The sequence below is a fragment of the Syngnathoides biaculeatus genome, chromosome 5 (genome assembly GCF_019802595.1).
Source record: "Syngnathoides biaculeatus isolate LvHL_M chromosome 5, ASM1980259v1, whole genome shotgun sequence".
NCBI classification, from domain to species: domain Eukaryota; kingdom Metazoa; phylum Chordata; class Actinopteri; order Syngnathiformes; family Syngnathidae; genus Syngnathoides; species Syngnathoides biaculeatus.
In genome coordinates, this window is record NC_084644.1 from 10,028,795 (window position 1) to 10,044,633 (window position 15,839).

A 15,839-nucleotide genomic window follows, 5' to 3' on the forward strand; every position below is an offset into this window, starting at 1 on the left:
TAACGTCCGTGCACCATTCTTTGTTGATATAAAAGCATATTCTATTCATATAGCATACAGGTAAGAACTCCTCCTTCGTGATTTCTGTCACATAGAGTAAAAGATCATGAGCACAATACTGCACCTTTGTTACGCAGCACTGAGTCCCATGATGTGTGCATGCCGGGTAGCCTAATAGTCAGTCTGGGCTTGATGTGCTGTCGGTCACGTCTTCAATAAATGCAGTTAGAAACATAATGTCGTCCACCTTGCATATGTATGATAAACGGAGCTCAGGAACCAAAATGACCCCGGTGTGACGTCACGTGAACACAACCCTAATTATTGTGGATAGGTTTCTAGTGACGTCACCACTGTCCTTAGACCAATCGGATAAATTAACGATAGAAAAAAAACTCACGCTTCACCTATCACCCGTGTTCTCTGACCTCCCTGACACACAAAATGGCGTAATTGGAAAACTATGCATTGCAATAGTGGGTTCTTTGGTTTTAGGGCAAAACCTGGAGATTTGCTCACGTTTGAAACCACGTTTCATAATTCATTATTCCAATATGTTTAACGGCAACTGTAAAGCTTCATTTAGCATGATAAAATCACGCTGATACATCGATTTTGGCCTGTTTTCATGCCGCTCCTCTTTTGTCCTCCCCACCTAGCGCTTCCTGCTCAGAGAGGAGGATGTGCATGTGGACGATTCATTCCATATTATTAAGATTTTGGTCACGTTTGCAGCTGGCTGTTGTTGTTGTTTTTCTTACCTTATCCGGGTCGTGGTCCGGCAACCATCCCAGTGCGTCGTACATGTCTTGTATTTGCTTCTGACAATGTTCGGTAAACTCCACCAATTTCTGCAGGCGCTCCGTGCGCTCCCGTAGGTGTGTGTGTTTCAGAGAGTCCGACATTTTAGGGTTAGGTCCGAGGAGATAGAGAAGCTCAATTGATATCGCGGCTATTGGGAGTTTTGTCAACTCAAATTTCGCCGTGTTTCGCGACGGCGTTAGAATTCCCACGTAGCTTATAGGCAGGATACGACCGACTATGTCACGTGACGGCCATCCCAATCATATCACATTTGTTTGAAATGAAGGAAAAAAAAATCATGATTCGCACGAGGGCTGGATTTTGGGCTACGGTTTAAAAAAGACTCAGGTGAAAATTAGGTGTCTTTGTCTTTCTCATTATTTTCACGACTTGAAACAGTAGGGCGTGTCTTAAAGGGTACAGCAGCCAATCATAGTGCAGTTGGTCGTGTCGTGGAGCCAGTAATATTGATGCAAGGCGTGTCCTGTCTAGAAACTACGTGGGATTTCCAATACGACGACACGATGACGTCACACACCATCTTCTTCGTGTGTTTTATGAACATTCTTGCACGCTATCCACAGGAAAATCACTCAGTTCGAGGTCAGGTGGTCAATTCTGGCCAATCAGAATACCATATGGTGTATGGGCTTTCTGATCACAAATTAAATTGTTTTTTTTTTTTTTTGCATTTGAAGGCGACTTCTTACTTATCAAGTTACACTTTACTATTAAAACATTTTTTTAATTGCTATGTTTAATTGTTTCACCGACGTTTTTGTTCGTCTGTTGACACGCCCTCGAAGAACATAAAATTAAGCTATTTGGTAATTGGCGCGGGGTTTTGCGCAAACAAAACCGGAAGGAGGAGCCAATAGAACAACTTGTACCCCGGCACTCCGCTTCGGGTCGTCGTGCACATTCCAACTCGTTTTCGACGAATTTGACAATGGCCTACGCGGGATACGGTGCAGCTCCGGGAGGAATGGTAAGGACGGCGACGAATCGAGAAGCGTCGCCGAGAAAAGTGCTCGGTCCCCGGGCTGGGCGAGGGAGGAAGTGGAGCGTGATTCGATAGCAAAATGAACCCATACCTGCTGAAATGTACTCGGCAGTGTATAAATTCCTTTCCATAACTACCCAGGCAGTCGCTAATTTGATCTTATCAGCAGATTTGTATGACGTTACTCAAGTTTTACAATGTATGATACTCCTATAATAAGTGTGATAATTGTATCGAATAAAATCAGTGGTCTTGTTTGGATGATACATTTACTTGCAGCGAGGCGTCAGTTTAATCAATGACATCTGTATTTTGCTTTTGCTCGACACACCCTATGTGCAAGGTCACATATGGTAAAGCTGTGTATATTAAGTCTACTTTTGAATGTGATTTTTTTTTTTTTTTCTGGGTCTTTTTTTTTGTGCTAAAACAATTTGCTCACTTCTGTATTATGTTCCAGTCTAACAAACAACACAATTTATTCCACTCAAATATTACAAATTATTTATACAATTTAAAAACATAAAATGTTTTCATCTATATTTTTTTAACCTAAAGTGTTTTTTTCTGTATTTTTATTTTTATTATTGATAGTTAAATGATTTTCCCCAAATGTTTTGCAATTCAGCAACAGCAGGATCCTCTCTACGGATACTTTACAGCAGTTGCAGGACAAGTGAGTGTCAATTGAAATTAAGCACGAGACAAGATTATAACGATCAAATCGATCATAACTGTCATTATTTATTGTGGCTTGATAGGATGGACAGATCTCGGCAGATGAGCTGCAACGTTGCCTCACTCAGTCCGGCATCTCCGGCACTTATCAACGTAAGAAATCATGTGAATATGCATTGTTTTGTGTTTTTTTTTTTTTTTTCCAGGTACGGTGAACTAGCACTTCTGCTTATCGGTTCTGGGGTTTGAAACTGGGCTCTGGCCTTCCTGTGGGGAGTTTGCACATCCTCTCACATTCCAAGAAACAATCACATTACTGTAGCTTTATTGGAGCCCATTTTCTACAATTAGTGAATGCTTATTTGTTTTTCACCTTGAGTGAGCTGGGATAGGCTCGAGATCACCAAACCGCAACCCTAATGAGGACAAGCCCTATCTAAAATAGATAGCTCTATAACTGATTTTAATTGATAATGTGTATTTTTTGTTTTAACCAGCCTTCAACATGGACACCTGCAGACTGATGATCAACATGCTGGATGTATCCTTCCTGAAATTAAAGAAATTGACCCCTCCATGGATATTGCGCAATCCCCGTCACTGACCAATCAGAGGCCAGAGATCTGCATAAACCAAAGCCCGTTTTTGCTCCCGCCATTTTCTCTGACAACATTGAATGGTCCAGTATAGGTTTAGTTAGCGTTTTGTCGCGTATTTGGGTTATTTAACAAAAAATATGGTTAAGAGGTGTAGTCACGGACTTTGTAATAGTGACGACAGGTATCCTGAAAGGCTAGTTGGTGGAGTTCGATTCGTACCCTCTCCAAAACCGAAGACCCAGTACGAAAAATGCCTTCGATGGATCAAACTTTGTGGAAGACCGCATCATCAACTAAATCCATCTAATATCAACCGGAACACATATGTTTGCACGAAGATATGCCCTAAATTTGATTTTTAATACACGTCTCGTATAAATGAATGAGACGTTCTCCGCTAGCATAACATTGCTACGTGTGAATGATTGAATGAAATCAGAAGCATAGCGTCTCTCTCAGTTAAGAATGTATTGTATTTAGAATCTATAATATATCGTTGATTTGAATGAAATCAAAAGCATGGAGTCTGTCTCAATTCAGAATATATTGTATTGTATTTGCCATTTTTACTGTTTGTCTTATGTCAGCGCACGTGGCGTGATGTCACTTTGGGGGGCGTGGTTAAGTGCCCTGTACGGAGGGGTCAATTATCATGAGCTACAACGAGTAGTGGCAGGGTCCTTAACGGGCATATGTTTAGCGAGACATGTCGGGCACCATGGGCTTCGCCGAGTTCAAAGACCTGTGGCAGGCGCTCAACGCATGGAAGAACATCTTCATGTCCTTCGACCGCGACCACAGTGGCACAGTGGAGGCTCAGGAGATGCAACAGGCCATCAGATCGCTCGGTACGTGGTCCTTTGAGAACATTCTGATGCGATAGATTGGAAGCGGCTGGGCCCGTAGCGGATTGCAAACAAATGAAACAAGACAACACAAGAGGCGTTGAGAGGATTATCCGAAACGCTACTTAAAAAAAAAATTGTCGGTGTCCCAATACAGTACCTGTGTTTAAACTCTGAATTTTCTTCACTTTTCAACGTGGCAAATTTGGTCAGAAAGGAGTAAGAATAAAAAAACATCACCATCATCATGTACCCAAACAGAGGTAGGATTTAGGTGAACGGAGACGAAGGAGGATATATTGTATTTTGTCCCTTGCTGTTACTATTTACAATGTTTGCAGGTTTCAATCTGAGCCCCAACGCGATGAACATGATCATGAAGCGCTACAGCGTCAACGGAAGAATCCCCTTTGACGAATTTGTGAGCTGCTGCGTTCGACTCCGTGGCTTGACCGGTGAGGATGCGTAAAATCTCGTACCGGATTTCAATTATTTTGCGTGGCCCACATGGATACAGGATGCGTCTCATCGTGTGTGTGTTTTCAGATCATTTCCGACGCCGTGACACATCTCAAAATGGCAGCGCCACCTTCCAGTATGACGATGTAAGTGCGCCATTTTGCAGTTTGAACATAGGCTGGATTTATACTGCGTGCTCCTCGTGTGACATTAAAAAAAAATACAAAATCTAAACTAATCTATCAAAAAAATCTAAATTACAACCACAGTGTAGTCATCATTAGATATGATGGGAACATACTACATCAGAGGTGGATAGAACAACAAATGTTACATTACTGGTGTATAAAACATTCATTATACCGTATTTTCCGCACTATAAGGCGCACCGAAAAGCCTTTAATTTTCTCAAAACCTGACGGTGCGCCTTATAATCCGATGTGCCTTATATATGGATCAATATTGAGCACTACTGATAATTTGAATTAAATAAATACTATAGTGTACAGAAATTGCCATAATTTAAATGAAAAATGTGATTTACAATAGTACTAATGCAATAAATGCTGACATATTAAATTGAATGTAATCTGAAACCATAGTATTTGCTGCAGTACTATGTACTGTATTTTCCGCACTATAAGGCGCACCTCAAAGCCTTTAATTTTCTCAAAAGCCGACGGTGGGCCTTATAATCCGGAGCGCCTTATATATGGATCAATATTGAGCCTTTAGTGCAGCGCCATCTAATGGATGCATAATGTAACCACAGCCTCTGCTGTCGCATTTATTCTATGCGCCTTATAATGCGGTGTGCCCTATAGTGCGGAAAATTCGGTCATGTAAACTTGGAATTTGTTATGCTGTCAGAAGAAATTAAGTTGAAATTGGGCTCTCGGGGTCGCAGTTCAAATTCAGCCAATAAGATATTTATTGAACGGTGACAACATCTTGTCTCTCCATCCAGTTCATCCAGGTGACCATGAGCATGTGAGGAAGGATGTGGGGGAGGAACACCCTTTTTATTTTTTATATGTAGACTCATTTTTAATTCAAATATACTTTTGTTGATACAACAGAACCTTCAAAGTCCAACAAATACTGTTTAATTTCACCAAAAACAAGTCATCCGGGCTGCTTTACGGCTCACTGTTGATGTATGTGTACACAAAATTTAGCAAGCACACATTAATACTTTTACTAACATATTGTAGAAACTTCTCACAAAAAAAATATAAATGTGATCTACCGGTATTTGTTTACTCCCCTGTGTAATGACAACTTCATTACATTCGAAGCATTGCCTTATAAAAACCAGCACGAGTTGTTTATAAGTAAATAGGATACATATTTAAAGACTACCTCCTCTGTCAGTACTTCATTTATTCAATAATTTCCCATCCCTGTTTATTCTCACTAGGGCACAGGTGTCAAACTCAAGGCCCGGGGGCCAGATCCGGCCTGCCGTGTGATTTTATGTGGCCCGCGGAGGCAAATCATGTTTATCAGCTTCCGTGATTTTTTTTTTTTTTTTTTTTCACATCTGTCCCAAAGTTTCAAATTGTCATGTCATAAATGAGCTATTGCAAGCATTTTTGTGTCACCAAACAACAATTGTTGGAAAATCCATGACCCTGAGTTTGTGATTCCAAAACTAGTTAATAAATTTCATGTCTAAATATGAAGAGGCAGTTGAAGAATGAATAGAATTAATAATGGCCCTCTGAGGGAAACCCTAAGTAAAATGTGGCCCTCGACAAAAATAAGTTCGACACCCCTGCACTAGGGTCTCGTGCATGCCGGCGGAGTCGGGATTTGAACCGGGTCCCCAGAACCGTGAGGCAGCTGCGCTAACCAGTCATACACCAAGCTGCCTAAAAACCTTTCTTTTTTTGGGGGCCTGTAGAGTTTGAGTTTTGGCACGGGACAAAACACATTTGGCTTTAGAGGTTCTGCTGTGAAATCAATACATGTGTAAGTTCCACTATTTTTCACTTTTAATATCAGCGCCTGGATACGCTGTGCGCTATCAATCATGTTAATTATCTACTATGTATGCCCCTCCTTTACCGTTTAAAATGAGATGTCACAATAAGAAAAGGTGCTTCTGAACTTGTTGGTTCAAGTTGAGCCTCAGACGACAGCGGCCTTCATGAACTGAAAGGAGAAATATATAGAGATATTAAAAATACTAACCGTAACTGATGCATGAAAAGGGGATTCATCGTTTTGATTTGATTGACACACGATGGCTAGATTAGGTTCGGCTAACACAGATCTGGTACACAATGTTGGAAGCCATAATGTGTGATTGTATTAAAATTGTACTCATAGTTGGCAACATAAAGCTCGGCCGATTGATTAAGGAATACAGTGGACCCCCGCTATTCGGGGGGGGGGGTGTCTCTAGACTAACATCAAAGGTTGCGATGGAAGTTGACATTGGAAGCAAATGTGGACGCTAATGTTGGTCACTGTAGTGGAAGTTTAGGAAAGTATTCACGGACGCTAACATTGGAAGCTATTAAAGCAATTTAATGTCAGAAGTTAACACTGAAAGGAATGTTGAAAGCTAATGCTAGAACGTAACATTTACGCTAATATTAGAAGCAATCGCTCACGGGAATTTTAAAGCTGCCGTCGGAAGGTAATGTGAAACCAAACATTGGAAAATAACTTGGGAGGCGACAAGGGAACATAGCATTGATGCTAACTTCTGATTCTAACATTAGGAGCTAATATTTAAGTTGGAGGCTAATTTTGGAATCTAATGTGGGGAAGTTGGGGTTCACTTTACCTTGTGTTCCGAATAACGTGTCTTGGAACAGTAAACGTACCTGCTTGAAAGAGAAGCTGGACACTTGGCAGTCGCACGGCAAACTGAGGAGGTGAGCTTGGAAGCGATCTGTTGGAATATTAAACGTAAATAACATGTATAACTATTATAAAGTGTTGCAAAGTGAAGCAAACCACATGTAAACAAGTAGACATTTATTGTGTATCCATATTGTTACAGTAAAGCATTAAAGAGCAAATAAAATGTTTAAACTGAACTTGTGTCGCTCGACATTTACGCATGTTATTGTGTATGAAAGGTAATTTTATTACCTTTAAGGATATGCAATCGTGTCAGCAGAGCGATGAAGTTGTCATACTCGAGCTTCCCTTTGGTGTTGTACTCCAACCACAACGTCTTTAAGCTGTTCTTATCCAACTCAAACCCTGCGACAAAGACACACACCGAATCGTTCATCTTGGTGTCCCACAGGAGTTACTACTCTTTTGCTTCAAACAAACACAAAATGTTGCTACTTTCAAAAGAAAAAATGTACAGCACTATGGGTCATTAAAATGTAATGTTCTTAAATTGGCAATTTTCAAAGCAAATTGAACGCATATCTAAACATATATTTTTGGGGGGTAGAATTTAAATACAAATATATATATATATATATATATATATATATATACATACACTGGTACTTGTATTTTGGAAATGCTTTAAAATGGAAAAAAAAAAATCTTGACACCAAACTTTTCAATTCAGATTTCCTTAAAAAAATGTCTTCAGATGTCAACTATTCATTGATTTAAAAACAAAATATGAAATGTAAATTTTGTATTTAAAACCAAACCGTTTCAAATTAATGTACATCGAAAGTAAAAGATTGAAATTTCAGAACATACATTGCAAATTTAGATGAACCTATTTGTAAGTATCCATCAATTTTCTTTGCCGCTTATCCTCATGAGGGTCGCGGGGAGTGCTGGAGCCTGTCCCAGCTGTCAACGGGCAGGAGGGGTTGTACACTCTGAACTGGTTGCCAGCCAATCGCACGGCACATGGAGACAAACAGCTGCACTCACAATCACACCTTGGGGCAATTTAGAGTGTCCAATTAATGTTGGATGTTTTTGGAATGTGGGAGGAAACCGGAGTGGCCGGAGAAAACCCACGCAGACACGGGGAGAACATGCAAACTCCTCACAGGCGGGGCCAGGATTGAACCCGGGTCCTCAGAACTGTGAGGCCAAAGGTTTACCAGCTGATCCACCGGTATTTGCATTTATTTACAAAACAAAAAAATAATTACCCCGCACAGTCAGAGCATTGTTCATGTGCGCTTCGGTGAAAGAAGGCGGCTGCCTCCTCTCGTAGCTGTCCACATATTCTCGTCTGGCGGCCGCCACATAATGGTCCAGTTTGAAGAACTCCGTCATGTCCAGGTCTCCGGATTTGTCTGCCTAGGATCGGTTCAGGAAACTTACGCCCACTCTAGCAAACATTAGCTCACATAACAGCAAACTAGTTCACACACGGTTACCTGTACATTAGTTTACACATTAAAACGTCCGATGTAAGGATACATCTGCAAGTGTCAGCAGCAAGCGTGCAGTCCTGACGGTCAGCGCTATGTTTGGGGAGATAAAACACGATCGTGAGTGTGGAAAATGCAAACGCTTCGAGGCCCAAAGTGTAAAATCAACAGACATTTTCCGCCAACCAAGTGGCCTCCGGCCTCCAGCCTGGCTGCCACGTTTTCGGCGTTCAGCATCTATTGTGATCACACACACACACAGACAAGCGTTGAATGGGGACTTGAGCAACTTCCTTCATGCTAGTGGAACCACAGTAGCCGTAAAATTGAAAAGGTTGCACTAAATGCAATGTATGGTAAAATAAATTGGGAATTCTTAACTTTTTTGGAAGCATCCAAATACTAGAGTTTCACTTTGTGTGGGCATCCCATTTATTTTATGTACCGTAATTCCCGGCCTACAGAGCGCACCTGGTTAAAAGCCTCACCCAGTACATTTGTAAAGGAAATACCATTTGGTACATACATACGCTGCAGCTATGTAAAAGCCCCAAGTGCCTACATTGAATCACGAGATATTTACAAAGAAAGACAGTACACAGAGTTTAACGCTAGCGCGGCGCTAACATGAGTGTGGTGCTAACACTAGCGCGGCGCTGACAGGGCCGGTTAAAAAAAATCTTACCAGTAAAAATCTGAGACACGCCAATAACACAGCAGCAACACACTAGCACAGTGCTAATGCTAGCGCAGCACTAACATGGCCGGTAAAAGTCACTTCCTCGGCACATGTATTCCACCGTTGTCATTCTTACCTTTTCCGCTCGAGTGCCCCCCTTGCGGCCGTTAGAAAAAAATCCACAAATTCGACGCATCACCGCATAAACCGCAGGGTTGAAAGCGTGTGAAAAAAGTCGCGGCTTGTAGGCCGGAAATTACGGTACGTATTTTTACGTGTGTGTACCTATTGTTTTAGCCTGTGAGTGTATTTTGTCGTGTTTGCGTTTACCTCTGATCTGCTGTCGTCCTGCAAAAGACAGAAGACGCTGACGATTACAAATCGCATCGTGAAAAGATCTTGTTGCATCTCTTGGAATGTTGTACAGTATCGTTAGAATGTCCACGACTTATACTGTCATTTCTCAAAAATTATTAGGCAGTATTGATTCAAGTCAGTATCATTAGAAGAAACAAACAGCCCAAACTAAAATGTTGATTTAGACCCAGGATCCCAGAAACTCCCCCTTAAATGTTTTCGGTAATAATTTTAGCATATAGGAAAAAAAGAATCATGATTTCATTCTTTAGTTCAATGGACATTGTGCTGCTCCTTCTGTTGTGTGCCATGGCCAACAAGGGTAATGGGGAGTATAATATTTGACGATTTGATTTGATGATGAAACCTCAAGGATGTCTTAAATGCGACTAAACTGCAGTAAATTAATCTTTGGCGGTTTTTAGCGCATAAAGAATACTGTATATGCCTGTGAGTATTCTCATCCAGGGAGTCCTCGGGTTAAGAATATAGCAAGCTGAAATTTTACAGAATTCCAACAAACCCAATAAACAACCAAGTGAATTTGTAGGAGTACATGGAAGTCAAGGTACCACTGTAGGAATATACTGTACCGCTATGTAGACTGTACGTACGGTGACACAGCCGTCGCGCGGGAACGCGTCGCAGTGGAGCTCCTGGGGCCAGGAAACGCCGTAGTGCCCCAAGCGCGCCTCGCAGCTGTCGCGGGCCTTCTGGCAAAAGCTCCGGCAGGGGCGGCGCACCTGGCCGTACGAGCACCGCGGGGCGTAGGCGGCGCACAAAAAGGGGCGGATGTCGGCCGAGCAGGCCGTCTGCGCGATGGAGTGGAAGAAGGACATCTTGATGGCGGCGTCGCGCTGGCTGGCGTGGCCCAGCTGGTTGGGCATCAGGGTCTGGTTGTAGGACATGTCTTGGCACAAGGGGATGGTGAGGGGCTCGCACATGGCCCCGTCTTCACCCATGCCAAACTGCAAACAAACAAAGATCATTCACATCCCGCAGCTAGCGGTAATTTACTAAATCAACGATGGATTTGACACTTTTTAAATACCCAGAGCGAATTCATACTTGACGATGTTCAAAATGTTTTATAAACGCTAGAAGAATATGATTTTGTTTGACTTTTCATAATGTAGATTTGTCTTTTTTTTTTTAAACAAAAATAATTTGAATATAGACAGGTAAGAAGTGGCGGCACAGTGGGGCAACTGGCTAGCGCGTTGGCCTCACAGTTCTGAGGACGGGGTTCAAAGCCGCTCCCTGCGGAGTTTTTATGTTCTCTCCGTGCCTGCGTGGGTTTTCTCCGGGCACTCCCGTTTCCTCCCACGTCTCAAAAATATGCACCATTAATTGGACATTCTAAAATTGCCCCTAGGTGTGATTGTGAGTGCAGCTGTTTGTCTCTGTGGCCCCTGCCTGTTGACAGCTGGGATTGGCTCCAGCGCTCCCGCGACCCTTGTGAGGATAAGCGGCTAAGAAAATGGATGGAAACCGCCCGAAGCTAGCTGGGATTGGCTCCAGCTTTCCAAAACCCTTGTGAGGATAAGCGGCTTGGATAATGACATGACATTAATTGGACACTCTAAATTGCCCCTAGGTGTGATTGTGAGTGTGGCTGTCTCAATGTGCCCTGCGATTGGCTGGCAACCAGTTCGGGGTGTACCCCGCCTCCTACCCAATGACAGCTGGGATAGGCTGGAGCACTCCCGCGACCCTCGTGAGGATAAGCGACTCAGAAAATGAATGGATATATATTTGTGTACGTGTGTTTGTGTATATATCTAGTAGATACAGATACTGGCTGTATATATTTACACACAGACATACATAGATATTGCATAACTATACTGTACCGCGTAGTCCGAAATTTTTGGGAAAATTGTATTTTGTTGAACAATATATACAACATAAATATGTCATATTTATTTGTATTTCATATTTTCAATCAACAAGTAAAAAAGTTTAATCGATGAATCGTTTTTAGCCGTTGTTTAACTTCATTTTGTCCAAATCCTCAGAATTTCATACGCTCAATACTAAATATTTTCCATTGACACAATAAGAGATCTGCAAGCATCTTTGACTTTGGAAAACAATAATCAACATTTTTTGTAGATTTTCTGACATTATGGACTGAACCAGTAAATGAACCATGATCAATTTGTGCATTTTTGCACTTTTAACTTGAAATAATGCTGTTTTGAATTCAAGGTTTCAATTAAATGAAAAACAACATTTTATTAAAATAATTCAATATTTGATTAATGTTTTTAGTTGACCAGCAACATGCTATTTTTTAATGGTGTTTATTATAATTTTTTTCATTAAAGAAAAAGTGTAGCCCAACATTCAAGGGACCGAACTTGTGTACTTACGTGCTGGCACGACGCGGTGGTGAAAGCGTCGCACTTGAGCGTCTCGGGCCAAGGGAAACCAAACTGTCTGAGCAGCGGCTGGCAACTGGAGCGGACCAGCTCGCACAAGGTCCTGCAAGGGGGCCTGGCTTTTCCCGCCTTGCATTCGGGGGTGAGGACGGAGCACAGGAAGGTCTTGAGGTGGGGGGAGCACGCCATGTTGACCAGCGTGTAGTAGGCGTTGACTTGCACGGCGACCTCCTCCTGCGTCTTGTGCCCGAGGATGTTGGGCATGACGGTTTGGGTGTACGGCAGATCTTTGCAGAGAGACTCTGTGATACTTTCGCAAGTTCCTGACGCTGTTGTGTCAGAATTGCTGTCAGGATCCTGCACGGAGATATTTTTAATACATTTCATGTTCTCAATGAGGGTTGGGGGGGTGGTCAATTTTTTTTTTTTTTTTTTGGGGGGGGGGGTATGGGGCAAGCCATGAGCAACGCCCCCCGGTTATATTCATCCAATTCTTGCAATAATGCGAAAAGTACCAAGGACTACTTCAAAAATTATCTCATGAGTTTACATGTGCGGGGGAACAGTGGAGAGGCTGGTAAAAGCGTTGGGCTCACAGTTCTGATGACCCGGTTTTGATCCCGGCCTCACCTGTGTGGAGTTTGCATGTGCCTGCGTGGGTTTTCTCCGGGCACTCCGGTTTCCTCCCACATCCCAAAAACACGCAGCATTGATTGGACACTCTAAATTGCCCCTCGGTGTGATTGTGAGTGCGACTGTTGTCTGTCTCGACGTGACCCGCGATTGGCTGGCGACCGGTTCAGGGTGTACCCTGCCTTCTGCCCGTTGACAGCTGGGATAGGCTCCAGCGCTCACCGCGACCCTCGTGAGGATAAGCAGCTCAGAAAATGGATGGATGGAAGTTTAAGTGTCTTTCGAGTGTGTGTGGTAAAATATATATTTTAAAAAGGATTGTATGCTCTGGAACATATTTCCAAGAATAAACAAGGGTTTACTGTACATTAGGTATACTCAAATACAAATCCTTAAACCGTGTGCTTCTCCTTACCTGCACACATGTATACGTTGAAAAATTTTCACAATTAAGATTTTCTGGCCAGGTGAAGCCAAACTTGTTCATCAAAGACTCGCATCCGGCGCGGGCCTGCTCGCACTGAGTCCTGCACGGACGCCCGACCGTTCCCGCCCTGCAGTTGGGAAAGTAGACGGAGCACAGGAAGGGCTTGAGCTGAGGCGAACACTCGACCTTGACCAGCGGGTAGAACTGGTGTATCTCCAGGCCCGCCTCGTCCTGCGAGACGTGGCCTAAAGAGTTGGGCATGAAGGTCTCGGTATATGGCTGGTCTTTGCACAGACGGGCTGTTATAGTCTGACATACTGGATCAGCACCGGGGGAGGATGGTGAGACTGGTTGCTGTTGTTGAGCCTGAAAGCACAAGAACATCAATTGGATTCCTCATCACCCAAAGAGTCAGCCGTGTCCCTCGGGCATGTTTATCACAACAGGATGCACACCCCAAAAAAATAAACTCTCAAGGGACTTATCATGTAAATTGAACAGGAAGTTGGCCAATTTGCTTCGAAGCAACAATTTTGCATTCAGTGGTACCAGTCTACAAAAAAATAAAAAATACAAAATGGAATTTACCTACAAATGTGAAATTCCGTGGACGTTTATCATATGAGAGCGCACACAAAAGTCACGAGGTCCCATGACCTACATTCAACAAGAAGTTGGGCATTTTGTTTTGAAGAAGGCACCCCCTCCCCCAAATAAAAGTTACAAAATTTTCTTCCACCATCAGTTTCCCCAATCAACATTAAATTAGAAACATATCCTTATCCCAGTGGTTTTCAAACTGAGGGCACACCCCTGAGGGTGTGCCCGATGTTATGACGAAGGGGTGTCTACCATGAACACTATGAATTATTAGCTTACATCCAGAAGTGCACACAAGCGCAGACCAGTCACTGAAATGTCTGCAGGAGTTCAAGATGTTAAATTAGACATATAATCCATCCAGTCATTCATTTTCTTAGCTGCTTATCCTCACAAGGGCCGCAGGAAATGCTGGAGCCTATCCCAGCTGTTAATGGGCAGGAGGCGGGTTACACCCTGAATTGGTTGTCAGCCAATCGCAGGACACATCGAGACAAACAACCGCACTCACAATCACACCTAGGGGCAATTTAGAGTGTCCAATTAATGTTGCATCATAGTCACTTAAGCCTTAAGTGATTATTGAAGTTTGTTGTTCATGTTTTTGTTGATTCCCAATGAATGGGAACCCCTGGCCTACCCTAACAGGATGCATGGGAAAAACTCTCAAGAACCTATGCCCGAAACTGAACAGGAAGTTGGCCATTTTGGTTTAAGTCGGCCATTTTCATTTACAGCCATTGGAATGTTTCAAAAATGTTTGACCCTCTTTAGCAGTTACACTGATTGACATGAACTTGGTAGATAATCGCGACAACGATGATGATGATGATGATGATGTTGGCGACTGACCTGCACACAGCTGGACACGGGTAAGGCATCACACTGCAGCTTGCTGGGCCAGGATATCCGCTTGGCTCTGAGGGTGGCGTCGCACTCGCTCTTCACCTTTTGGCACACGGCCCTGCACGGCTTCACGCGGGCGTCGTCGTCCGAGCACTCCGGGAAGGCCACGCGGCAGAAGAGCGCGGCGGCGTTCGGCGAGCACCCCGACTCCACGATCCGAGCGAGCTGCTGCGCGTCGAAGCCCGGGACTCCGGCCGGGTGCCGGCTGGTGCCGTAGCCCACGTTCCGGCAGAAGGAGGCGGTAATCGGCCGGCAGCTGTTCCCGAGCGTCCCGCGGGGAGACGGCAGAAGAACCAACGCCGCCACGATCAAACGCAACATGATTGTCTCTGAAGTCCTGCTTGGGAATACAGTCGACTCAAATGTTAACAGCAGGACATCGTTACACTGTTTTTGGACTTCAACCTGCTTGCAACATCTGTTTGGCATCGTGTACGTGCGTGTTTGCATTGGAGGGCCTGAAGGGGGCCGAGGTCTGGTGGTCTCCAATCAAAGCTAAACAACACACTGTCACATACAAGATACACAATCACAATCACTCCAGATGACCACAGTTCCACAAATCATGGTCGGTGACTGCACAACTGCAACATATATTGGTGGAAGATATTTGTTTGTACAAATATTTCACAGTACACTGTTGCCTTTACATACAGTGACCTGATTTACAAGTTAAGAGTTTCACCTTGCAAAAGAAATCTGTTTACCTACAGTAATTTCCGGCCTATAAGCCGTGACTTTTTTCACAAGCTTTCAACCCTGCGGCTTACGCGGTGATGCGGCTAATTTGTGCATTTTTTCTAACGGCCGTAAGGGGGGCCCTCGAGTGGAAAAGGTAAGAGTGAGATCAGTGCCGAGGAAGTGACTTTTACCGGTATGTTTTTTTTTAAACCGGCCCTGTTAGCGCTGCGCGAGCCTTAGCGCTGTGCTAGCGTGTTGCTGCTGTGTTACTCTCAGCGATTTAGGCATGTTTTTTTATTAACCAGCCCTGTTAGTGCTATGCTATGGTGCTGCTACTCTGTAACTACCGCTGTTTTTTTTTTTTTCTCGGTATGATTTCTTTTTTTTAACCAGCCCTGTTCTTGCTACTGTGTTGTTGCTATGTTGAAAGGTATTAAAACTTAGAAAACTCTTTCTGCGTACCGT

General features: G+C 43.3%; 3 protein-coding genes across 3 annotated transcripts in view; 1 reads left to right on the plus strand and 2 right to left on the minus strand.

Moving 5' to 3' along the window:
- Positions 1–1,196, minus strand: part of snrnp48 (small nuclear ribonucleoprotein 48 (U11/U12)) — a 7,287-nt gene extending 6,091 nt beyond the window's left edge. Inside the window, exon 1 of the mRNA XM_061819616.1 lies at positions 762–1,196. Within this exon, the coding sequence (XP_061675600.1) occupies positions 762–905 (144 nt within the window). The 5' untranslated portion in view covers positions 906–1,196. The remainder of the gene's footprint in view (positions 1–761) is intronic.
- Positions 1,197–1,481: 285 nt separating this feature from the next.
- On the plus strand, positions 1,482–7,120 carry LOC133500645 (sorcin-like). The gene is made up of 8 exons (XM_061819617.1): positions 1,482–1,792; positions 2,436–2,483; positions 2,569–2,638; positions 2,983–3,026; positions 3,785–3,932; positions 4,271–4,384; positions 4,476–4,534; positions 5,356–7,120. Exons 1-8 carry the CDS (start codon positions 1,754–1,756, stop codon positions 5,380–5,382), a joined length of 549 nt encoding a protein of 182 aa, XP_061675601.1. The 5' UTR covers positions 1,482–1,753; the 3' UTR covers positions 5,383–7,120.
- LOC133500642 (atrial natriuretic peptide-converting enzyme-like) lies at positions 5,479–15,285 on the minus strand. The gene is made up of 10 exons (XM_061819614.1): positions 14,640–15,285; positions 13,176–13,553; positions 12,119–12,484; positions 10,358–10,711; positions 9,717–9,734; positions 8,881–8,944; positions 8,757–8,800; positions 8,483–8,633; positions 7,497–7,610; positions 5,479–7,293 (listed from the first exon to the last, which is right to left on the minus strand). The coding sequence occupies exons 1-10, from the start codon at positions 15,141–15,143 to the stop codon at positions 7,124–7,126; spliced, it is 2,163 nt and encodes a 720-aa protein (XP_061675598.1). The 5' UTR covers positions 15,144–15,285; the 3' UTR covers positions 5,479–7,123.
- Between the last annotated feature and the right edge of the window lie 554 nt (positions 15,286–15,839).